This window comes from Salmo trutta, chromosome 14 (assembly GCF_901001165.1).
Source record: "Salmo trutta chromosome 14, fSalTru1.1, whole genome shotgun sequence".
In the NCBI taxonomy this organism is placed as follows: domain Eukaryota; kingdom Metazoa; phylum Chordata; class Actinopteri; order Salmoniformes; family Salmonidae; genus Salmo; species Salmo trutta.
The window spans coordinates 16794702-16819961 of record NC_042970.1 but is presented as its reverse complement, the minus strand read 5'-3'; the positions used below and the strand labels follow the sequence as shown (position 1 = coordinate 16819961).

At 49.7% G+C, this 25260-nt stretch overlaps 1 protein-coding gene across 5 annotated transcripts in view; it reads right to left on the bottom strand.

Annotated features, from left to right (window-relative positions):
* Window positions 1–25260, bottom strand: part of rassf5 (Ras association domain family member 5) — a 53699-nt gene that overhangs the window by 8597 nt on the left and 19842 nt on the right. For 3 of the 5 annotated variants that reach the window (XM_029774665.1, XM_029774666.1, XM_029774667.1), the window contains exon 2: window positions 14465–14586. In XM_029774665.1, the coding sequence (XP_029630525.1) occupies window positions 14465–14586 (122 nt within the window). Of the gene's footprint in view, window positions 1–3554; window positions 4942–14464; window positions 14587–25260 lie in introns of those variants that run through there. The other 2 variants (XM_029774668.1, XM_029774669.1) reach the window with 2 other exon arrangements.

Here is a 25260-nt window from a genome sequence, read left to right as displayed (position 1 = left end):
TTTGGGTCACAAGAGTCTCCACCCTGGCAACCCAAACTACACAAACAGACAAACACGGGCCTGGTCTGAATTATTTTGTGACTGTGATCTTTCCAAACCAGACAGCAGAGGCACCGCAGGTATTAAGATAACACTGACAAAGGCCTCTGTGTCTGTGTAAGTGTCTGTGTAAGTGTCTGTGTATGATTGATTCTAAAACAACAGAATCTCTATGCCCTCTGTTCTAATCAGCAACAGTTTCCTCCATACGCTGCAATATGTATGTGTAGGTGTATGTGTGTATGTGTGGGTATGTACGAGTGTGTACAGTATGTGAGAGAGAAGGTAATGCAGTGCATTAAAAGCCTTGAGAACAGTGTCCCAGTGGGTGTGTGAGAGTAGAGTGTGGAGGCGTTTTCTGCAAAAACATGTTGAACCCAGTGCCATTTATTTAAATCCATGGCTCTGGTAGTACCTACTATTCTGTAAATCTGCAGCTACACAGTTACAGTTCTATGTTATCGTCATGTCCTGACCAATAAAAGGGGTTATTTGTTATTGTAGTTTGGTCAGGGCGTGGCAGGGGGTGTTTGTTCTGTGTGGTTCGGGTTTTTTGGTTTATGTTCTACATTTTCTATTTCTGTGTTTATCTAGTTTTTCTATTTCTATGTTGGGGTTTTGGTAGGACCTCCAATTAGAGGCAGCTGGTTGTCGTTGCCTCTAATTGGAGGCCATATTTAGTTGGGTTAGTTTTCTCTTGTGTTTTGTGGTTGGTTGTTTCCAGTATAGTCTGTGCACCTTACTGGACTGTTTTTGTCGTTTGTTTTGTTTAAGTTTTTTTTCCTTCAATGAAGAAGATAAATATACCCGCTGCATTTTGGTCCACTCCTTACGACGCACGTTACAGAACCACCCACCAACTAAGGACCAAGCAGCGGAGGAGGGAGCAGCAGGAGAGCTACTTGGAGTCATGGACATGGGAGGAGATCCTGGATGGTAAAGGACCATGGCATCAGGCTGGGGAGTACAAGCGCCCGAAGGAGGAGCTGGAGGAAGCTAAAAGGGAACGACGGACGTATGAGGTATTATATCCTCCATTTCAGGAGGAGAGGAGGCAGCCCCCCGCATACGGGGAGTTTAGCTAAGTCAGGGGGAGCCCTGACCTAACTTCCCGGGTGTACAGGAGAGAGACGGTGGAGCATAAAGGAGCCAGTCAAGGAATCAAGCGAGGAGGTTGACGTGAGATTCCAGAGAGAGGTACTGGCGGAAAGGGCACGAAGGAGCACCTGTGCTTATTATTGGGAGCGACGGATTAAGCAAGCACCATGTTATGCGGAGATACGCACGGTATCGCCAGTGCGCAGCTACAGCCCGGTGCGCTTAATGAAAGCTCCTCACAGGTGTCATGCTAGAGCCAGCATCGAGCCAGGACCGGTGATGCAAGTTGCAAACATCAGACCGCCGATGAGGGTTCATGGCCCAGTGTATCCTGTTCCTGCTCCTTGTACTCTTCCTTTAGTGTGCCTGCCGAGTCCAGTACGTCCTGTTCCTGCTCCTCGCACTAGCCCTGAGGTGCGTGTCAATAGTCTGGCGCCTCCAAAGCCAGCCCCACGCATCAGGCCTTCAGTGCGCAGTCCCAGTCCAGAGCTTCCGGCGACAGTGCCTCGTCCAGAGCTTCCGGCAACAGTTCCCCGTCCAGAGCTTCCGGCGACAGTCCCACAGTCCGGAGCCTCCAGCGACGCACCTCAGCCCGAGGTCTCCAGCGACGCACCTCAGCCCGAGGTCCTTCAGCAGTGGTCTACAGTCCTGAGCCTTCAGCGGGGGTGGGCAGGTTAGAATGGGGACTAAGGCCGGAGCCAGACCCACCTCCGTAGTTGGAGGATTGGGGGGGGGGGGTGTAGCACGGGAGCAGTCGTTGACGGTGGCCACCCTCCCTTCCCTCCCTTTAAGTTTGGGGTTATTTTTTGTGTGGTTTTTGTTTTGAGGTGTATTCGGGGTCTGCACCTTTGGGGGGGTACTGTCACGTCCTGACCACTAAAAGGGGTTATTTGTTATTGTAGTTTGGTCAGGGCGTGGCAGGGGGTGTTTGTTTTGTGTGGTTCGGGTTTTTTGGTTTATGTTCTACATTATCTATTTCTGTGTTTATCTAGTTTTTCTATGTTGGGGTTTTGGTAGGACCTCCAATTAGAGCCAGCTGGTTGTCGTTGCCTCTAATTGGAGGCCATATTTAGTTGGGTTAGTTTTCTCTTGTGTTTTGTGGGTGGTTGTTTCCGGTATAGTCTGTGCACCTTACTGGATTGTATTCGTCTTTTGTTTAAGTGTTTTTTCTTTAATAAAATTAAGAAGATGAGCACTTTACACGCTGCGTTTTGGTCCACTCCTTACGACGCCTGTGACAGTTATACAACTGATTACTATTCATATGAACAAACAAACAAGCCCCAAACATTCCCCTCTCTGGCAGAAGATGGCACCACCGCTGTGTAAAACTGAAAGTGTGTATATGTGTGTCGTGCGGAGTTCTAACTCAAAGCAGAATCAGTGAGATCCGCTGTTGCTACGGTTACCTTGTCCAGGTGAACTATTCTAAGGGAAAAGAAAGGGGAGGGAGAGAGTGAGCGAGCCCTGAAGAAAATCTCACAATCAAGGACAGGTGTGTGACTATGTAACTATCTATCCTGTTACTAAGGAAACAACGACAGACAACAGCTGATGGAACCATTAACATATTGCTCCTATACAGCCCTTTCAGATCTAAGCCATGAAAAACTGTCCTAGAGGGTACCGCTCCTACAAGGCTGCATGGATAGCTGATTGATTATATGACAGAAGGAACACAGGCAGAAGGATCTCTGTCACACATGTAACCGGTGTGAAATGGCTAGCTAGTTAGCGGGGTACGCGCTAATAGCGTTTCAAATCGGTGGCGTCACTCGCTCTGAGACCTTAAAGTAGTTGTTTCCCTTGCTCTGCAAGGGCTGTGGATCTGTACGGAAGGGACCGTACAGATCCGAACATGACTGCTGCAGTAGACGGTTTATAATTTATACTGCTGCTCTTGCTTTTCACGAGAGTGGAGCTTGTTGTTGGCCAATCATCAAAGCGGCAATAGGCTACAGCCATATTGCCTTGTTCCTTGTGTGACAAAATATAGGACATATCTAATCAATGGAAGATGGAATTAAAAAAGATGGAATTAAAGTTAAAGGAGAAGGATAGGCTACAACAACCAAGAGCTAACAGGTAGGCTGCTAACATATTCTGAATGGAGTTGTTGTGATTTGTAACTGTAGAATCAGAAGGCACTGCAACCTCAGCCTAGCTAGCTAACATTTGATGTAGTCAAGATGGGTACTACGTAATCGTATTTGATGATAAATAACCTTGCTAGTTGTCCTCAGGTCCGTTCAGAACGGGTCTCTATATTTCCTAAAAATATTTATGCAACTTTTTGGACCTGTGAAGACCTCTAGTGCCTACTTCCTCTTAACTCAGCACTTCTCCTTTTTCAGCTGAATATTGTTGACATCAAAACTGACACAACCCCTCCCTCCATCTCTTTATCTGTGTCGTACCTTATCCAGCTTTTTGGGCTGGCGGAAGAAGGTGGTCTTTGCGGTGAAGAAGGTGAAGTCTTCGCCCTCCTCATCCAGACTGCAGTAGCCGCTGCTCATGCTGTTGCTGCCAGTCATTTAGGAGTTAAATACGAGCTGCCTATAGACACCCAGCAGAGCCGCAGGAGGAAATCTGATTGTTCCCAAGGGGGGGATTCTCTGTCTGTAGAGGCATTCAGCAACACACACTGTTCACAATGCTCAGTCCTAGAGCTCTTCACATCCCCTCTGCATCCACAGCCAGTCCCTTGGTATCTCAGTATATGGACACACACCACTAAAGCTCACAGTCCAAGTATCGCTCAGTTCTCTCAATACAAGCATCCACTGCCGGTGGTTCACAGTCCTGTGTCTGTAGGTATCCAGATAGGCTTTGACTACAGGATCAGGGGTGAAGAGAGAGGAGAGGTCGGCTTAGATTTGGGTCCGTACAGCGTTCCTCGTTCCACCAGAGAGGCTTCAGGAAATCGGAGAGCGCAAGTAGAGATGTGTCACTTCCTCCTGTCATGTGTGCTCTGACACCGGTATCACACACACATGCCGGTGTCACAGAGTCAGAGTATCAAAGCTTAGCCTCCAATTACAGCACTGCTCACCTGAGAATGCCTCACAGACACACATACATACACATGCTGACACACGCACACACACTGCCCCCTCAACCCCCTCCTACCCTACCGCTGTGTGTACTGATCAGCTGATAAGAGCCGTGAATGGGTGCACACACACACGCAAATTACTCTAGCAGGCTACTGCCGCTTACCCATACAGGCTCTCTCTCACACATCAATTACTCTGACAGGCTCTCTCTCACACATCAATTACTCTGACAGGCTCTCTCACACACATCAATTACTCTGACAGGCTCTCTCACACATCAATTACTCTGACAGGCTCTCTCTCACACATCAATTACTCTGACAGGCTCTCTCACACATCAATTACTCTGACAGGCTCTCTCACACATCAATTACTCTGACAGGCTCTCTCTCACACATCAATTACTCTGACAGGCTCTCTCTCACACATCAATTACTCTGACAGGCTCTCTCACACATCAATTACTCTGACAGGCTCTCTCTCTCTCACACACACAAACACAATCCGGTAGCGGTAGTTCAGGTCAGTGGCTCCAGGGCAGGCTGCAGTGTCCCTGTGCTGCAGTGTCCCTGTGCTGCAGTGTCCCTGTGCTGCAGTGTCCCTGTGCAGTCCCTGGTTCTTGGGAAGAAACCTCAGCTGCTGCAGGCTTCTGACATTTGCAAGTTCATCTGCAGCCACACACAGATAAGCTTGTGAACCATTTCACAGAGACAGGCAGAAAAGCTGTAGTTCTCTCTCTCTCTCTCCTCTCTGCAGAGCTACACAAACACCCTCTCCTCTCATCCCCTCCTCTATTCTTTCTCATCCTGCAAGCAATGGCACCCTGCTCAGCCCAGCCACTTCCTCTAATGGAGAGAGAGAGAGAGAGACACCATTGTAAATTCCACCTATATTTATGTTTATTTATTTTCCCTTTTGTACTTTAACTATTTGCACAACATGTCAACACTGTATATAGACATAATGACATTTCTTTATTCTTCTGGAACTTTTGTAAGTGTAATGTTTACAGTTTTTTTTGTATTGTTTTTTTTTGTATTGTTTATTTCATTTTTGTTGAATATCTATTTCACTTGCTTTGGCAATGTAAACATATGTTTCCTATGCCAATAAAGCACCATAAATTGAAATGAGAGAGTGAGAGAGACAGGGAGAGAGTGAGAGGGAGAGATGTGGTCTCATAGCTCATAACACTTGATATGCATGAGCAGGAAGCCACAGTAATATGTGTGCTGTGCTCTGCCTTAGTGCTGCAGCTGTATGAGATAAACCTCCACATGTATAATAACCCTTCTGTTTACTACTGCATTAGAATGCCATTATTCACTCTTATAAGCATGCTAAAAAACACACAGACAGATGCATGCACTGCACGCAAGCACACACACACAGTAATGATGAAGATATTAATCTCAGATAAATTCATTTTAGGTCTACTTCCATAAAGAGGAATTGTAAGCATTTATTAATTCATTTAGGGTTAGAATTAGGTTAAATGGTCAAAGTTAGGGTTAGGTAAAAAAGGATTTTGAATGGAAATGAATTTTAGGTCCCCATGAGTATAGAAGAACTAAACATGTGTGTCTGCGTGTGTGCGTGTGCGTGGGCGTGCGTGTCAGAGAGCCTTTTAAAAAAATGTAGCGTTAAGAAATTAGATTGACAGACGGTTGATCAGGTGGACTCTGTCAGTCTTTCAGAGAGAAGGAAGTTGTTCTGTCAGAGGAGAAAGATCCTCCATTAAAGAGATGGAACCTGTCCATCTCCCCTGTCAGAGGAGAAAGATCCTCCATTAAATAGATGGAACCTGTCCATCTCCCCTGTCAGAGGAGAAAGATCCTCCATTAAAGAGATGGAACCTGTCCATCTCCCCTGTCAGAGGAGAAAGATCCTCCATTAAAGAGATGGAACCTGTCCATCTCCCCTGTCAGAGGAGAAAGATCCTCCATTAAAGAGATGGAACCTGTCCATCTCCCCTGTCAGAGGAGAAAGATCCTCCATTAAAGAGATGGAACCTGTCCATCTCCCCTGTGAGAGGTTAATTACATTCTGATAGATTGTTGAGAGAGCTGTCTGTCTCTCTCCAGTGGTAACCACAGACAGACAGAGAACTGCCTGTCTTCCTGTCAGGTCAGTATCAGCTGATGGCAGATTCAACACCATTACCATCATCACTGTGGAGGGGGACAGATGAGACAGTGGGTGGTAGGGGGAAATAAGAGGAGCACATTGACAGACCAGGCCCTCACCATTCTATTTCAGCCCCCCTGCCATGCCAGAGTCGATAAAGCCCAGTGAATTAGGCTCCAGTCTCACTCAATGAGACGCATTGATTCTGTGGAGGTATTGGCAAAAAAGGGATTGATCTCTGCTTGTGTAAGCACCAAAGAAAGACAGAAAGAAAGAGAAAGAGGGAGAGAAGAAGACAGAGAGAGGGGGAAGAGAGAGACAGAGGAGAAGAGAGATAGAGGAGAAGAGAGAGAGTAGGGAGTAGAAGAGGAAGAAGCTGTCATCTCTAATCATCTCTATGGTACAATAATAGTGTACTCCTCCAGCTCCGATGCCCATTCCAGCCACTGGTCTGGATGGAGGTCAACACACTGGGCAGCCTGCACACACCAGACAAGAGTTTAATATGACTCCAGGCTACAGAGATAATCAACTGTCTCTCCACTGCAGGCCTAAGCTAACACACAGGCTGTCACGTCCTGACCAGTAAAAGAGGTTATTTGTTATTGTAGTTTGGTCAGGACGTGGCAAGTGTGTGTTTGTTTTGTGTTGTCAGGGGTTTTTAGGTATTGTTCTATGTTTTGTATTTCTATGTTCGTATTTCTAGTTGTTCTATTTCTATGTTAGTTTTGTGAACGACCTCCAATTAGAAGCAGCTGGTTGTCGTTGCTTCTAATTGGAGGCCATATTTATATGGGTTTATTTTCTCTTGTGTTTGTTTCTTTGTATAGCTGGTAGCCTTACAGGACTGTCGTTCGTTGTCTTTAGTAAATAAAAATATAAGTATGGACACTTACCACGCTGCGTATTGGTCCGATATTTCTTACTCCTCATCTGAAGACAAAGAATATGACAGAACCACCCACCAAAAGAGGACCAAGCAGCGGAGGAAGGAGCAGCAGAGGAGCTATGTAGAGTCGTGGACATGGGAGGAAATATTGGCTGGAGAGGGACCATGGAAGAAGGCTGGAGAAAACCAGGAATGTTATGTGGGAACACGGCTGGCAAGGAAGCCTGAGAGGCAGGGGCACACGGAGTTGGAGCAAGTCAGGCAATAGGCCTGAACCAACTCCTCGTGCTTATTACGGGGAGCAACAGATCGAGAAAGCACCGAGCTATGACGAAATGCGCGCTGTATTGCCCAGACGCGTTCAAAGGCCGGTGCAATTGGTGAAAGCTCCTCAGTATGGCCAAGCTATGGTGAGCACTCAGCCAGGAAGGGTTGTGCAGGCCGTATGCTCCAGACCTCCAGTGCATCTCCAGGGTCCAGTTTACCCTGTTCCTGCTCCTCGCACTAGCCCTGTGGTGCGTGTCACTAGTCTGGCGCCTCCTAAGCCAGTTCCACGGACCAGGCCTCCAGTGCGTCAGCCCAGTCCAGTACGTCCTGCTCCTGCTCCTCGCACTAGTCCTGAGGTGCGTGTCCCTAGTTTGGCGCCTCCAAAGCCAGCCCCACGCACCAGGCCTTTAGTGCACCTGTCCAGTCCGGAACCGGCGCAGCCAGAGTCGCCCTCCAGTCCGGAACCGGCGCAGCCAGAGTCGTCCTCCCGTCCGGAACCGGCGCAGCCAGAGTCGCCCTCCAGTCCGGAACCGGCGCAGCGTCTCAGCCCGAGGTCTCCAGAGACTGTCACGTCCTGACCAGTAAGAGGTTATTTGTTATTGTAGTTTGGTCAGGACGTGGCAGGTGTGTTGTTTTGTGTTGTCTGGGTTTTTTGGGTATTGTTCTATGTTCGTATTTCTAGTTCTATTTCTATGTTAGTTTTGGGAACGACCTCCAATTAGAAGCAGCTGGTTGTCGTTGCTTGGAGGCCATATTTTATATGGGTTTATTTTCTCTTGTTTGTGGGCGGTTTCTTTGTATAGCTGGTAGCCTTACAGGACTGTCGTTCGTTTTGTTTAGTGTTCACGTTTAGTAAATAAAAATAAGTATGGACACTTACCACGCTGCGTATTGGTCCGATATTTCTTACTCCTCATCAGAAGACGAAGAATGACACAGGCACGTATCACTGTGTAGTATTTGGCATGGCTACAGTTTCCAGCTCCTTACTGGAGGCGTGCTGGGTTCTCACTCGCTAAAAACAATGAAGGAGATGTGTGTGCGTGTGTTATCTGGCCCACTCTATGCGGTGTCAGTGTGTTTTGAGAACAGAGTGAATCACAACAGAAACACAGATTTACACATGAAGACTATTTCAAAAACACTACATCCACCAATATTTCCCATGTGTTTTTTTTCATCAGAAATGATTGCTTTGTGTGTGTAAAATATTACTGTTCTCAGATTTTTTTTTTATTCACAGATGTTAAAGATGTGTAAAATATGGTTATTTACAAAACACTATATACACACACATTGTTAAGCTGGAACTGAATGTTCGTATCCTGTAAATTTGACTGATGTTGTCTCACCTAGCTATCTTAAGATAAATGCACTTATTGTAAGTCGCTCTGGATAAGAGCAACTGCTAAATGACTATCATTTCAAATGTAAATTAAACTCTTCACATGCACACACATTCAACTCAGAGTTGGCTAGATATTCACTTGAGAGGGAGACACAGTTCTACTTTATACAGAATATGAGTGTGACTATGCGTGTGTGTGCATATGTGTGAACACCTGCAAATATTTATGACCTCAAAACCTAATCAACAAGATTAGAGTGTGCTAACATGAAAGCAGGAAGTGAGAAAGCTGGTTTCTGTGTTCGGGTGCGTACGTGTAGTAGACTATACTACAGGTAGAGGAAGTCAGTGAACGCAGACAGGCAGCTAATATATCTGTGCTCACAGAGACCAACAACTTTACCAAGAGTATGGCCCTCATGTAACCAACAAGGCTTCCTGTACTCACAACCCTGTAGGGCCACTATAACACACACACAGTTAGCTAAAGCAACTTGCTTGCTAAAGCACAGTGTTCGTCCTCAAAAGAGAGGTTATATAAACACAAAGAGCATACACACCCTGAGAGACTGACACAGAGGGCACAGCAACATGCACACACACAGCAGATGATTTCTGTGACAGGTCAGACAGAAGGCCGGGGAATGTTTGGAGTAGCTCTGGGGGGGTGAGGAGGAGTTTAGCTCTCTGCAGGGCTGTCTCCCCCACCCTCCCCATGCTCTGCTCTTCTCACAGAGACAGCGCAGCCAGGAAGGCTGGGGTAAGGCTACGGCTAGGCTAATGACTGAGCATATGCCCCCATGAGAGGAGAGAAAGGGTAGGGGGAGAGGAGAGAAAGGGTAGGGGGGAGAGGAGAGAAAGAGTAGGGGGGAGAGGAGAGAAAGGGTAGGGGGGAGAGGAGAGAAAGGGTAGGGGGGAGAGGAGAGAAAGAGTAGGGGGGAGAGGAGAGAAAGGGTAGGGGGGAGAGGAGAGAAAGGGTAGGGGGGAGAGGAGAGAAAGGGTAGGGGGGAGAGGAGAGAAAGAGTAGGGGGGAGAGGAGAGAAAGGGTAGGGGGGAGAGGAGAGAAAGGGTAGGGGGGAGAGGAGAGAAAGGGTAGGGGGGAGGAGAGAAAGGGTAGGGGGGAGGAGAGAAAGGGTAGTGGGGAGGAGAGAGAAAGGGTAGGGGAGAGGAGAGAAAGGGTAGGGGGGAGGAGAGAGAAAGGGTAGTGGGGAGGAGAGAGAAAGGGTAGTGGGGAGGAGAGAGAAAGGGTAGGGGGGAGGAGAGAAAGGGTAGGGGGGAGAGGAGAGAAAGGGTAGGGGGAAGGAGAGAAAGGGTAGGGGGAAGGAGAGAAAGGGTAGAGGAGAGAGAAAGGGTAGGGGGGAGGAGAGAGAAAGGGTAGGGGGAAAGGAGAGAAAGGGTAGGGGGGAGGAGAGAAAGGGTAGTGGGGAGGAGAGAGAAAGGGTAGGGGGGAGGAGAGAAAGGGTAGTGGGGAGAGGAGAGAAAGGGTAGGGGGAAAGGAGAGAAAGGGTAGGGGGGAGGAGAGAAAGGGTAGTGGGGAGGAGAGAGAAAGGGTAGTGGGGAGAGGAGAGAAAGGGTAGGGGGGAGGAGAGAGAAAGGGTAGGGGGAAAGGAGAGAAAGGGTAGGGGGGAGGAGAGAAAGGGTAGGGGGGAGGAGAGAGAAAGGGTAGGGGGGAGGAGAGAGAAAGGGTAGGGGGAGAGGAGAGAAAGGGTAGGGGAGAGGAGAGAAAGGGTAGGGGGGAGGAGAGAGAAAGGGTAGTGGGGAGAGGAGAGAAAGGGTAGTGGGGAGAGGAGAGAGAAAGGGTAGGGGGGAGGAGAGAGAAAGGGTAGTGGGGAGAGGAGAGAAAGGGTAGGGGGGAGGAGAGAAAGGGTAGTGGGGAGGAGAGAGAAAGGGTAGGGGAGAGGAGAGAAAGGGTAGGGGGGAGGAGAGAGAAAGGGTAGTGGGGAGAGGAGAGAAAGGGTAGTGGGGAGAGGAGAGAGAAAGGGTAGGGGGGAGGAGAGAGAAAGGGTAGTGGGGAGAGGAGAGAAAGGGTAGGGGGGAGGAGAGAGAAAGGGTAGGGGGAGGAGAGAGAAAGGGTAGTGGGGAGAGGAGAGAAAGGGTAGGGGGGAGGAGAGAGAAAGGGTAGGGGGGAGGAGAGAGAAAGGGTAGTGGGGAGAGGAGAGAAAGGGTAGGGGGGAGGAGAGAGAAAGGGTAGGGGGGAGAGGAGAGAAAGGGTAGCGGGGAGAGGAGAGAAAGGGTAGTGGGGAGGAGAGAGAAAGGTTAGGGGGAGGAGAGAGAAAGGGTAGTGGGGAGAGGAGAGAAAGGGTAGTGGGGAGAGGAGAGAAAGGGTAGGGGGGAGGAGAGAGAAAGGGTAGTGGGGAGAGGAGAGAAAGGGTAGGGGGAGAGGAGAGAAAGGGTAGGGGGAGAGGAGAGAAAGGGTAGGGGGGAGAGGAGAGAAAGGGTAGTGGGGAGGAGAGAGAAAGGGTAGTGGGGAGAGGAGAGAAAGGGTAGGGGGGAGAGGAGAGAAAGGGTAGGGGGGAAAGGAGAGAAAGGGTAGGGGGGAAAGGAGAGAAAGGGTAGGGGGGAGGAGAGAGAAAGGGTAGGGGGGAGGAGAGAGAAAGAGTAGGGGGGAAAGGAGAGAAAGGGTAGGGGGGAAAGGAGAGAAAGGGTAGGGGGGAGGAGAGAGAAAGAGTAGGGGGAGGAGAGAGAAAGGGTAGGGGGAGGAGTAGACAGCAGAGGTGGAGAGGATGGGCACTATGAGTTACAGAGGGGCATGAGATATGTGCTCAAAGAACATTTTGACTCCAAATGTATGTGAGAGAGAGAGAGAGGAGAGAAAGAGAGACAGGAGAGACAGGAGAGATAGAGACAGGAGAGAGAGAGGCAGGAGAGATAGAGAGAGAGACAGGAGAGAGAGAGACAGGAGAGAGAGAGAGACAGGAGAGAGAGAGACAGGAGAGAGAGAGACAGGAGAGAGAGAGACAGGAGAGAGAGAGACAGGAGAGATGGAGAGATAGAGAGACAGGAGAGATAGAGAGACAGGAGAGATAGAGAGATAGAGACAGGAGAGATAGAGAGACAGGAGAGATAGAGAGACAGGAGAGATAGAGAGACAGGAGAGAGAGAGAGACAGGAGAGAGAGAGAGACAGGAGAGATAGAGAGTCAGGAGAGAGAGAGAGACAGGAGAGAGAGAGAGACAGAGAGACAGGAGAGATAGAGAGACAGGAGAGAGAGAGAGCGAGACAGGAGAGAGAGAGAGCGAGACAGGAGAGAGAGAGAGCGAGACAGGAGAGAGAGAGAGCGAGACAGGAGAGATAGAGAGACAGGAGAGATAGAGAGACAGGAGAGATAGAGAGACAGGAGAGATAGAGACAGGAGAGAGAGAGACAGGAGAGAGAGAGAGACAGGAGAGACAGGAGAGAGAGAGAGACAGGAGAGAGAGAGACAGGAGAGATAGAGAGACAGGAGAGATAGAGAGACAGGAGAGATAGAGAGACAGGAGAGATAGAGAGACAGGAGAGAGAGAGAGACAGGAGAGAGAGAGAGACAGGAGAGACAGGAGAGAGAGAGAGACAGGAGAGAGAGAGACAGGAGAGATAGAGAGACAGGAGAGACAGGAGAGATAGAGACAGGAGAGAGAGAGGCAGGAGAGATAGAGAGAGAGACAGGAGAGAGAGAGAGACAGGAGAGAGAGAGACAGGAGAGAGAGAGACAGGAGAGAGAGAGACAGGAGAGAGAGAGACAGGAGAGATGGAGAGATAGAGAGACAGGAGAGATAGAGAGACAGGAGAGATAGAGAGACAGGAGAGATAGAGAGACAGGAGAGAGAGAGAGACAGGAGAGAGAGAGAGAGACAGGAGAGATAGAGAGTCAGGAGAGATAGAGAGTCAGGAGAGAGAGAGAGACAGGAGAGAGAGAGAGACAGAGAGACAGGAGAGATAGAGAGACAGGAGAGAGAGAGAGCGAGACAGGAGAGAGAGAGAGCGAGACAGGAGAGAGAGAGAGCGAGACAGGAGAGAGAGAGAGCGAGACAGGAGAGATAGAGAGACAGGAGAGATAGAGAGACAGGAGAGATAGAGAGACAGGAGAGATAGAGACAGGAGAGAGAGAGACAGGAGAGAGAGAGAGACAGGAGAGAGAGAGAGAGAGAGACAGGAGAGAGAGAGACAGGAGAGATAGAGAGACAGGAGAGATAGAGAGACAGGAGAGATAGAGAGACAGAGAGAGACAGGAGAGAGAGAGAGACAGAGAGAGAGAGAGAGGAGAGAGAGAGAGACAGGAGAGAGAGAGACAGGAGAGATAGAGAGACAGGAGAGATAGAGAGACAGGAGAGAGAGAGAGACAGGAGAGAGAGAGAGAGAGAGAGAGACAGGAGAGAGAGAGAGACAGGAGAGAGAGAGAGACAGGAGAGAGAGAGAGACAGGAGAGATAGAGAGACAGGAGAGAGAGAGAGACAGGAGAGATAGAGAGACAGGAGAGAGAGAGAGACAGGAGAGATAGAGAGACAGGAGAGAGAGATAGAGAGACAGGAGAGATAGAGAGATAGAGAGACAGGAGAGAGAGATAGAGAGACAGGAGAGAGAGAGAGAGAGACAGGAGAGAGAGAGAGAGAGACAGGAGAGAGAGAGACAGGAGAGATGGAGAGACAGGAGAGAGAGAGAGACAGGAGAGATAGAGAGACAGGAGAGATAGAGAGATAGAGAGACAGGAGAGATAGAGAGACAGGAGAGATAGAGAGACAGGAGAGTGGGGTTCTGAAAGTGTGAAAAGGAAAACATTGCCTTAGGAGGATCCCTATTAGTTAAATAACAACCTCGGACTCAACAAAATGAATCCACTGAAAATCACATCCCAAATACCAACACACACACCATCACTGAGAGAGGAACAGCCAGAACGACAGCCAGAACGACAGCCAGAACGACAGCCAGAACGACAGCCAGAACGACAGCCAGAACGACAGCCAGAACGACAGCCAGAACGACAGCCAGAACGACAGCAGGGATGATAAAGGCTAAAGGAACAGAGGGTCATCTCCTGACCCTGCAGAGCATTGCTTTACACTCACAAGAATAGTGGATCAATAGTGGAAAATCTATAGTGATTGAGTGGATGTTATGTCTTTGTCTCCTGTGTGTGTGTGTGTGTGGTGTGTGTGTGTGTGTGTGTGTGTGTGTGTCCGTGCGTGTCCTACTCTGCTGCATTGACTTTCTGTGTGTGGTGTGTGTGTGTGTGTGTGTGTGTGTGTGTGTGTGTGTGTGTGTGTGTGTGTGTGTGAGTGTGTGTGTGTGTGTCCGTGCGTGTCTTACTCTGCTGCATTGACTTTCTGTGTGTGGTGTGTGTGTGTGTGAGTGTGTGTGTCTGTGCGTGTCCTACTCTTCTGCATTGACTTTCTGTGTGTGTGTGTGTGTGTGTGTGTGTGTCCGTGCGTGTCCTACTCTGCTGCATTGACATTCTGTGAGTGTGTGTGTGGTGTGTGTGTGTGTGTGTGTGTCTCCGTGCTTGTCCTACTCTGCTGCATTGACTTTGTGTGTGTGCAGCTCAAGTGCTTCACAGCCAACATGACCAGCAGCATCCTGTCAAACAGCTTGTGACCTACAACAACCCCCACTACACAGTACACCTGATGACACCTGATTCCCTTAGCTCTAGATCTGTCTCACCTTGTTCTGAGGCGTGGAGCAGTGTCTTCTGGGAGATGGAGTTTCCTGTGGGTTGCTGTCTCTCTGGTTGCAGTCCAGCTGGACCCGCCCCTCACACTCCAGGTGACAGGTGTAGCTGCAGTCTGACAGACACACAAACAGACCAATCAATGACTGGATCAACACACAGGGCACCGATTAGAGAGCAGCAATGATAAAGCATTTTCCTTGGAACTCAGTGTTTGGCCGTTAGTATCACCCTTGTCCTGGTGTGGCGGACTGTAATGGGGACAGAGTCTGCGAGCACACTGTTCTGGGGTAATGGGTAATGTGAGTCTATTGAGGAGTCACATACTAATCATGTAGCCAGCAGGCAGTAGAGTGAGTCAGGGTCAAGAAGATCTTCAACAACACACACACACACACACACACACACACACAGACACACACTATATCAATCTAACAAGGACAAATCTCACACCAATCCAAACTAAGATGAAATAATTCAGGTACCTCCCAACAGTTTCAATATGCATTTTCACAATATTTCAGGCTGATAGAATCTAATCTGCTGTTGTGGACTTGACATTTCATTGAGAGATCTGCCTGAGAGCTCTGTGTTCATGTGACTCCACCTAGAGGCTCTACATAACCGTAGTGGTTGATTTCCAGGTTTCTCCTCACTGAAGTGAATGCTCTCTGTTGTATTAATGCACAGATGTCACTAGAGGGTGGTAAAGAGCTAATATCGCACAGGTAGCGAGGGCAGAGTACAGCAACACAGCCTACACAGAAAAGACTACCACTACAGAACAACACAGCCTACACAGAAAAGACTACCACTACAGAGCAACACAGCCTACACACAGAAAAGACTACCACTACAGAGCAACACAGCCTACACAGAAAAGACTACCACTATAGAGCAACACAGCCTAGACACAGAAAAGACTACCACTACAGAGCAACACAGCCTACACAGAAAAGACTACCACTACAGAGCAACACAGCCTACACACAGAAAAGACTACCACTACAGAGCAACACAGCCTACACACAGAAAAGACTACCACTACAGAGCAACACAGCCTACACACAGAAAAGACTACCACTACAGAGCAACACAGCCTACACACAGAAAAGACTACCACTACAGAGCAACACAGCCTACACACAGAAAAGACTACCACTACAGAGTGTTTTCAGATCTGAGGTCATGAAGGGAGGAGAAGAGGCAGTGTAACACTATTGGGACACTGTTCTCCCACCAGCTCATACAATCAGAGGCTACACACAAAGTGAAGGCTACAGGGCAGCACGGTAACCAAGGTAACGAATCCTCTCTGTAACAGCCTGATCGATGAGTGAGTGTGAGGGACGGATGCCTTGCTGATAGGAGGGAGGTGTCTGGGGAAGAGAGAGAGACTCAGTGTTGATGGAAATATATATATAGAGAGAGAGAAATAGATCAATCTAGTTCACTTGCTTTGGCAATGTTAACATATGTTTCCCATGCCAATAAAGCCCCTTGAACTGAATTGAAAGAGAGAGAGAGAGAGAGAGAGCAGGCCAATCCAAACACTCAGAGAAGGGAAATGCGTTTTGGGAGGAGAGACTCTCCCATCCTGTCCTCCTTTTCACATCTCACCCCTCACGTTTAGTAACATCCTATCAGCCAGTTCCATTCCAATCAGGCAGACAGGACCTCAGTCCCCCATTCACCAGGGTAGGTCTGAGCTAGGTGCTGCTCTGATTGGTTAATCTTCCGTCAGTCCACCATTCACCAGGGTAGGTCTGAGCTAGGTGCTGCTCTGATTGGTTAATCTTCCGTCAGTCCACCATTCACCAGGGTAGGACTGAGCTAGGTGCTGCTCTGATTGGTTAATCTTCCGTCAGTCCACCATTCACCAGGGTAGGACTGAGCTAGGTGCTGCTCTGATTGGTTAATCTTCCGTCAGTCCACCATTCACCAGGGTAGGTCTGAGCTAGGTGCTGCTCTGATTGGTTAATCTTCCGTCAGTCCACCATTCACCAGGGTAGGTCTGAGCTAGGTGCTGCTCTGATTGGTTAATCTTCCGTCAGTCCACCATTCACCAGGGTAGGACTGAGCTAGGTGCTGCTCTGATTGGTTAATCTTCCGTCAGTCCACCATTCACCAGGGTAGGACTGAGCTAGGTGCTGCTCTGATTGGTTAATCTTCCGTCAGTCCACCATTCACCAGGGTAGGACTGAGCTAGGTGCTGCTCTGATTGGTTAATCTTCCGTCAGTCCACCATTCACCAGGGTAGGTCTGAGCTAGGTGCTGCTCTGATTGGTTAATCTTCCGTCAGTCCACCATTCACCAGGGTAGGTCTGAGCTAGGTGCTGCTCTGATTGGTTAATCTTCCGTCAGTCCACCATTCACCAGGGTAGGACTGAGCTAGGTGCTGCTCTGATTGGTTAATCTTCCGTCAGTCCACCATTCACCAGGGTAGGACTGAGCTAGGTGCTGCTCTGATTGGTTAATCTTCCATCAGTCCACCATTCACCAGGGTAGGACTGAGCTAGGTGCTGCTCTGATTGGTTAATCTTCCGTCAGTCCACCATTCACCAGGGTAGGTCTGAGCTAGGTGCTGCTCTGATTGGTTAATCTTCCGTCAGTCCACCATTCACCAGGGTAGGTCTGAGCTAGGTGCTGCTCTGATTGGTTAATCTTCCGTCAGTCCACCATTCACCAGGGTAGGACTGAGCTAGGTGCTGCTCTGATTGGTTAATCTTCCGTCAGTCCACCATTCACCAGGGTAGGTCTGAGCTAGGTGCTGCTCCGATTGGTTAATCTTCCGTCAGTCCACCATTCACCAGGGTAGGACTGAGCTAGGTGCTGCTCCGATTGGTTAATCTTCCGTCAGTCCACCATTCACCAGGGTAGGACTGAGCTAGGTGCTGCTCCGATTGGTTAATCTTCCGTCAGTCCACCATTCACCAGGGTAGGACTGAGCTAGGTGCTGCTCCGATTGGTTAATCTTCCGTCAGTCCACCATTCACCAGGGTAGGTCTGAGCTAGGTGCTGCTCTGATTGGTTAATCTTCCGTCAGTCCACCATTCACCAGGGTAGGCCTGAGCTAGATGCTGCTCTGATTGGTTAATCTTCCGTCAGTCCACCATTCACCAGGGTAGGCCTGAGCTAGATGCTGCTCTGATTGGTTAATCTTCCGTCAGTCCACCATTCACCAGGGTAGGTCTGAGCTAGGTGCTGCTCTGATTGGTTAATCTTCCGTCAGTCCACCCTTCACCAGGGTAGGTCTGAGCTAGGTGCTGCACTGATTGGTTAATCTTCCGTCAGTCCACCCTTCACCAGGGTAGGTCTGAGCTAGGTGCTGCTCTGATTGGTTAATCTTCCGTCAGTCCACCCTTCACCAGGGTAGGTCTGAGCTAGGTGCTGCTCTGATTGGTTAATCTTCTGTCAGTCCACCATTCACCAGGGTAGGTCTGAGCTAGGTGCTGCTCTGATTGGTTAATTTTCCGTCAGTCCACCATTCACCAGGGTAGGACTGAGCTAGGTGCTGCTCCGATTGGTTAATCTTCCGTCAGTCCACCATTCACCAGGGTAGGTCTGAGCTAGGTGCTGCTCCGATTGGTTAATCTTCCGTCAGTCCACCATTCACCAGGGTAGGTCTGAGCTAGGTGCTGCTCCGATTGGTTAATCTTCCGTCAGTCCACCATTCACCAGGGTAGGTCTGAGCTAGGTGCTGCTCTGATTGGTTAATCTTCCGTCAGTCCACCATTCACCAGGGTAGGTCTGAGCTAGGTGCTGCTCTGATTGGTTAATCTTCCGTCAGTCCACCATTCACCAGGGTAGGTCTGAGCTAGGTGCTGCTCTGATTGGTTAATCTTCCGTCAGTCCACCATTCACCAGGGTAGGACTGAGCTAGGTGCTGCTCTGATTGGTTAATCTTCCGTCAGTCCACCATTCACCAGGGTAGGACTGAGCTAGGTGCTGCTCTGATTGGTTAATCTTCCGTCAGTCCACCATTCACCAGGGTAGGTCTGAGCTAGGTGCTGCTCTGATTGGTTAATCTTCCGTCAGTCCACCATTCACCAGGGTAGGACTGAGCTAGTTGCTGCTCTGATTGGTTAATCTTCCGTCAGTCCACCATTCACCAGGGTAGGACTGAGCTAGGTGCTGCTCCGATTGGTTAATCTTCCGTCAGTCCACCATTCACCAGGGTAGGACTGAGCTAGGTGCTGCTCTGATTGGTTAATCTTCCGTCAGTCCACCATTCACCAGGGTAGGACTGAGCTAGGTGCTGCTCCGATTGGTTAATCTTCCGTCAGTCCACCATTCACCAGGGTAGAACTGAGCTAGGTGCTGCTCCGATTGGTTAATCTTCCGTCAGTCCACCATTCACCAGGGTAGGACTGAGCTAGGTGCTGCTCCGATTGGTTAATCTTCCGTCAGTCCACCATTCACCAGGGTAGGTCTGAGCTAGGTGCTGCTCCGATTGGTTAATCTTCCGTCAGTCCACCATTCACCAGGGTAGGTCTGAGCTAGGTGCTGCACTGATTGGTTAATCTTCCGTCAGTCCACCCTTCACCAGGGTAGGTCTGAGCTAGGTGCTGCTCTGATTGGTTAATCTTCCGTCAGTCCACCATTCACCAGGGTAGGTCTGAGCTAGGTGCTGCTCTGATTGGTTAATCTTCCGTCAGTCCACCATTCACCAGGGTAGGACTGAGCTAGGTGCTGCTCTGATTGGTTAATCTTCCGTCAGTCCACCATTCACCAGGGTAGGACTGAGCTAGGTGCTGCTCTGATTGGTTAATCTTCCGTTAGTCCACCATTCACCAGGGTAGGTCTGAGCTAGGTGCTGCTCTGATTGGTTAATCTTCCGTTAGTCCACCATTCACCAGGGTAGGACTGAGCTAGGTGCTGCTCTGATTGGTTAATCTTCCGTCAGTCCACCATTCACCAGGGTAGGACTGAGCTAGGTGCTGCTCTGATTGGTTAATCTTCCGTCAGTCCACCATTCACCAGGGTAGGTCTGAGCTAGGTGCTGCTCTGATTGGTTAATCTTCCGTCAGTCCACCATTCACCAGGGTAGGACTGAGCTAGGTGCTGCTCTGATTGATTAATCTTCCGTCAGTCCACCATTCACCAGGGTAGGACTGAGCTAGGTGCTGCTCTGATTGGTTAATCTTCCGTTAGTCCACCATTCACCAGGGTAGGACTGAGCTAGGTGCTGCTCCGATTGGTTAATCTTCCGTCAGTCCACCATTCACCAGGGTAGGACTGAGCTAGGTGCTGCTCCGATTGGTTAATCTTCCGTCAGTCCACCATTCACCAGGGTAGGTCTGAGCTAGGTGCTGCTCCGATTGGTTAATCTTCCGTCAGTCCACCATTCACCAGGGTAGGCCTGAGCTAGGTGCTGCTCTGATTGGTTAATCTTCCGTCAGTCCACCATTCACCAGGGTAGGTCTGAGCTAGGTGCTGCTCTGATTGGTTAATCTTCCGTCAGTCCACCCTTCACCAGGGTAGGTCTGAGCTAGGTGCTGCACTGATTGGTTAATCTTCCGTCAGTCCACCCTTCACCAGGGTAGGTCTGAGCTAGGTGCTGCTCTGATTGGTTAATCTTCCGTCAGTCCACCATTCACCAGGGTAGGTCTGAGCTAGGTGCTGCTCCGATTGGTTAATCTTCCGTCAGTCCACCATTCACCAGGGTAGGTCTGAGCTAGGTGCTGCTCCGATTGGTTAATCTTCCGTCAGTCCACCATTCACCAGGGTAGGCCTGAGCTAGGTGCTGCTCCGATTGGTTAATCTTCCGTCAGTCCACCATTCACCAGGGTAGGTCTGAGCTAGGTGCTGCTCTGATTGGTTAATCTTCCGTCAGTCCACCATTCACCAGGGTAGGTCTGAGCTAGGTGCTGCTCTGATTGGTTAATCTTCCGTCAGTCCACCCTTCACCAGGGTAGGTCTGAGCTAGGTGCTGCACTGATTGGTTAATCTTCCGTCAGTCCACCCTTCACCAGGGTAGGTCTGAGCTAGGTGCTGCTCCGATTGGTTAATCTTCCGTCAGTCCACCATTCACCAGGGTAGGTCTGAGCTAGGTGCTGCTCCGATTGGTTAATTTTCCGTCAGTCCACCATTCACCAGGGTAGGACTGAGCTAGGTGCTGCTCCGATTGGTTAATCTTCCGTCAGTCCACCATTCACCAGGGTAGGTCTGAGCTAGGTGCTGCTCCGATTGGTTAATCTTCCGTCAGTCCACCATTCACCAGGGTAGGTCTGAGCTAGGTGCTGCTCCGATTGGTTAATCTTCCGTCAGTCCACCATTCACCAGGGTAGGTCTGAGCTAGGTGCTGCTCTGATTGGTTAATCTTCCGTCAGTCCACCATTCACCAGTTAGGTCTGAGGTAGGTGCTGCTCTGATTGGTTAATCTTCCGTCAGTCCACCATTCACCAGGGTAGGTCTGAGCTAGGTGCTGCTCTGATTGGTTAATCTTCCGTCAGTCCACCATTCACCAGGGTAGGACTGAGCTAGGTGCTGCTCTGATTGGTTAATCTTCCGTCAGTCCACCATTCACCAGGGTAGGACTGAGCTAGGTGCTGCTCTGATTGGTTAATCTTCCGTCAGTCCACCATTCACCAGGGTAGGTCTGAGCTAGGTGCTGCTCTGATTGGTTAATCTTCCATCAGTCCACCATTCACCAGGGTAGGACTGAGCTAGGTGCTGCTCTGATTGGTTAATCTTCCGTCAGTCCACCATTCACCAGGGTAGGACTGAGCTAGGTGCTGCTCTGATTGGTTAATCTTCCGTCAGTCCACCATTCACCAGGGTAGGACTGAGCTAGGTGCTGCTCTGATTGGTTAATCTTCCGTCAGTCCACCATTCACCAGGGTAGGACTGAGCTAGGTGCTGCTCTGATTGGTTAATCTTCCGTCAGTCCACCATTCACCAGGGTAGGACTGAGCTAGGTGCTGCTCCGATTGGTTAATCTTCCGTCAGTCCACCATTCACCAGGGTAGGACTGAGCTAGGTGCTGCTCCGATTGGTTAATCTTCCGTCAGTCCACCATTCACCAGGGTAGGTCTGAGCTAGGTGCTGCTCCGATTGGTTAATCTTCCGTCAATCCACCATTCACCAGGGTAGGTCTGAGCTAGGTGCTGCACTGATTGGTTAATCTTCCGTCAGTCCACCCTTCACCAGGGTAGGTCTGAGCTAGGTGCTGCTCTGATTGGTTAATCTTCCGTCAGTCCACCATTCACCAGGGTAGGTCTGAGCTAGGTGCTGCTCTGATTGGTTAATCTTCCGTCAGTCCACCATTCACCAGGGTAGGACTGAGCTAGGTGCTGCTCTGATTGGTTAATCTTCCGTCAGTCCACCATTCACCAGGGTAGGACTGAGCTAGGTGCTGCTCTGATTGGTTAATCTTCCGTTAGTCCACCATTCACCAGGGTAGGTCTGAGCTAGGTGCTGCTCTGATTGGTTAATCTTCCGTTAGTCCACCATTCACCAGGGTAGGACTGAGCTAGGTGCTGCTCTGATTGGTTAATCTTCCGTCAGTCCACCATTCACCAGGGTAGGACTGAGCTAGGTGCTGCTCTGATTGGTTAATCTTCCGTTAGTCCACCATTCACCAGGGTAGGTCTGAGCTAGGTGCTGCTCTGATTGGTTAATCTTCCGTTAGTCCACCATTCACCAGGGTAGGACTGAGCTAGGTGCTGCTCTGATTGGTTAATCTTCCGTCAGTCCACCATTCACCAGGGTAGGACTGAGCTAGGTGCTGCTCTGATTGGTTAATCTTCCGTCAGTCCACCATTCACCAGGGTAGGTCTGAGCTAGGTGCTGCTCTGATTGGTTAATCTTCCGTCAGTCCACCATTCACCAGGGTAGGACTGAGCTAGGTGCTGCTCTTACCTACCCTAGGATCAGTTCAAGCCTGTTTGTTTAAGTAACAGGTATAGAAAGACGTGTCACTATTTCTGTTTTTTATACACAAATGTATCTTTATTTTTAACTCAGCATGGTTGGGAAGGGCCCGTCAGTAAGCATTTCACCGTTAGTCTACACCTGTTGTTTATGAAGCATGTGACTAATACATTTGTTTTGATTAGATTTTGTGATTCACTGCTGTCAACAAGGGAGGACAGACAGACACCAGGCCTGAGGTTCAACCTTGGGGTTCGCCTTATTCCCACACACTGTACATAACCTGTACAGACATACTGTACACACACACAACACACATAAACACACACTGACACACGCACACCTTGTTGTTGATAAACTGCTGCATCCTGAAGTGACCCGCTGGGAGTTCAGACAAAGCCAAAGTAAGAAGAGAATAAAGACACACTCCTAACTTCAGCTAAGCAGCTGAACACAGCCTGAACACAGCTTTAACGCAGCCTGAACACAGCCTGAACACAGCCTGAACACAGCCTGAACACAGCCTGAACACAGCCTGAACACAGCTTTAACACAGCCTGAACACAGCCTGAACACAGCCTGAACACAGCCTGAACCCAGCCTGAAGCCAGCTGTACACAGCCTGAACACGCCTGAACGCAGCCTGAACACAGCCTGAACACAGCTTTAACGCAGCCTGAACGCAGCCTGAACGCAGCCTTAACGCAGCCTGAACGCAGCCTGAACGCAGCCTGAACGCAGCCTGAACGCAGCCTGAACACAGCCTGAACACAGCCTGAACACGCCTGAACGCAGATCTGGACACAGCCGAACACAGATGAACATAGCCTGAACACAGCCTGAACGTAGCTGAACACAGATGAACGCAGCTATGAGTGTCAGCCTGTGTGTCTCTGCAGCGCAGAGGGGGACACAGTTAAATGCCCCAAACAGAGAATTAGAGGACTCAAAGCCCCCCGGAGACCCCCATGAGGTCCTGTTAAGACCCCCAGAACACACGTTAGGACTATTAGTGAGTAAACCCTCGACCCCCTATTCATTAGGGTCATTATCGTCTAAACCCCTCTGCTGTCGACCCCCTACTGCCTGCACTGTACACCTCTACCCACCTACCCCTGACCCCTAGCACTTCCCATCCCCTCTACGCCTCCCTATAACCTTTGTTCATTTTCTCTTCCCCGTCCCCCAATACCCCCCACCTCTACCACCTAGTGGTTAGAGCGTTGGACTAGTAACCGAAAGGTTGCTGGATCAAATCCCTGAGCTGACAAGATAAAAATCTGTCATTCTGCCCCTGAGCAAGGCAGTTAACCCACTGTCCCCGGGCACCGAAGACGTGGATGTTGATTAAGGCAGTCCCCCACACCTTTCTGATTGAGGGGTTGGGTTAAATGCAGAAGACACATTTCAGTTGAATACATTCAGTTGTACAACTGACTAGGTATCCCCCTTTCCCTTCCCTACACAGTTTAACAGTAAACATAGTATGTCCCCCCTCCATCGCCCAGCATCTGTCTGTCAGTCCGTCTGTCCATCTGTCTGTCAGTCAGTCTGTCCATCTGTCTGTCAGTCAGTCTGTCCATCTGTCTGTCAGTCAGTCTGTCCATCTGTCTGTCAGTCAGTCTGTCCATCTGTCTGTCAGTCCGTCTGTCCATCTGTCTGTCAGTCAGTCCGTCCGTCTGTCTGGCAGACAGATGGACGGACTGACAGATGGACGAACTGACAGACAGACAGATGGACAGACGGACTGACAGACACACACACACACACACACACACAGACAGACAGACAGACAGACAGACAGTCCGTCCATCTGTCAGTCCGTCCATCTGTCTGTCAGTCCGTCCATCCATCTGTCTGTCAGTTCGTCCGTCCATCTGTCAGTTCGTCCGTTCGTCTGTCCATCTGTCTGTCAGTTCGTCTGTCCATCTGTCTGTCAGTTCGTCTGTCCATCTGTCTGTCAGTCCGTCCATCTGTCTGTCAGTTCGTCTGTCTGTCTGTCTGTCAGTCCGTCCGTCCATCCGTCTGTCTGTCAGACAGATGGACGGACTGACAGACAGACAGATGGACGAACTGACAGACAGATGGACGGACTGACAGACAGACAGATGGACGGACTGACAGACAGACAGACGGACGGACAGACAGACGGACGGACGGACTGACAGATGGACGGACTGACAGACAGACGGACGGACTGACAGATGGACGGACGGACTGACAGACAGACAGACAGACAGACGGACGGACGGACGGACTGTCTGTCTGTCAGTCCGTCCATCTGTCTGTCAGTCCGTCCATCCATCTGTCTGTCAGTTCGTCCGTCCATCTGTCTGTCAGTTCGTCTGTCCATCTGTCTGTCAGTTCGTCTGTCCATCTGTCTGTCAGTTCGTCTGTCCATCTGTCTGTCAGTCCGTCCATCCGTCTGTCAGTCCGTCCATCTGTCTGTCAGTTCGTCCGTCCATCTGTCTGTCAGTTCGTCTGTCCATCTGTCTGTCAGTTCGTCTGTCCATCTGTCTGTCAGTTCGTCTGTCCATCCGTCTGTCAGTCCGTCCGTCCATCTGTAAGTCCGTCCGTCCGTCAGTCCGTCCGTCCATCTGTCTGTCAGTCCGTCTGTCTGTCTGTCTGTCAGTCTGTCCATCTGTCTGTCTACCTTCCTGACTTTGCTAATCTGCACAGAATGCAGAATTACAGATAGAAAGAGAGACACACTCTACACACACACACACACACACACACACACACACACACACACACACACACACACACACATTATTCTTAGTATTTTAAATGTTTGTTTTTCTTTGTTTTCTTCTACTCAGTATTCTTTGAAGTAGTAGTGTTGTTATTTGGTTGTGGTGTTCTTAGTTTAAATGTCTGTTGCTGTTGTTGTCCATTAGCGTTCTGCATTTAG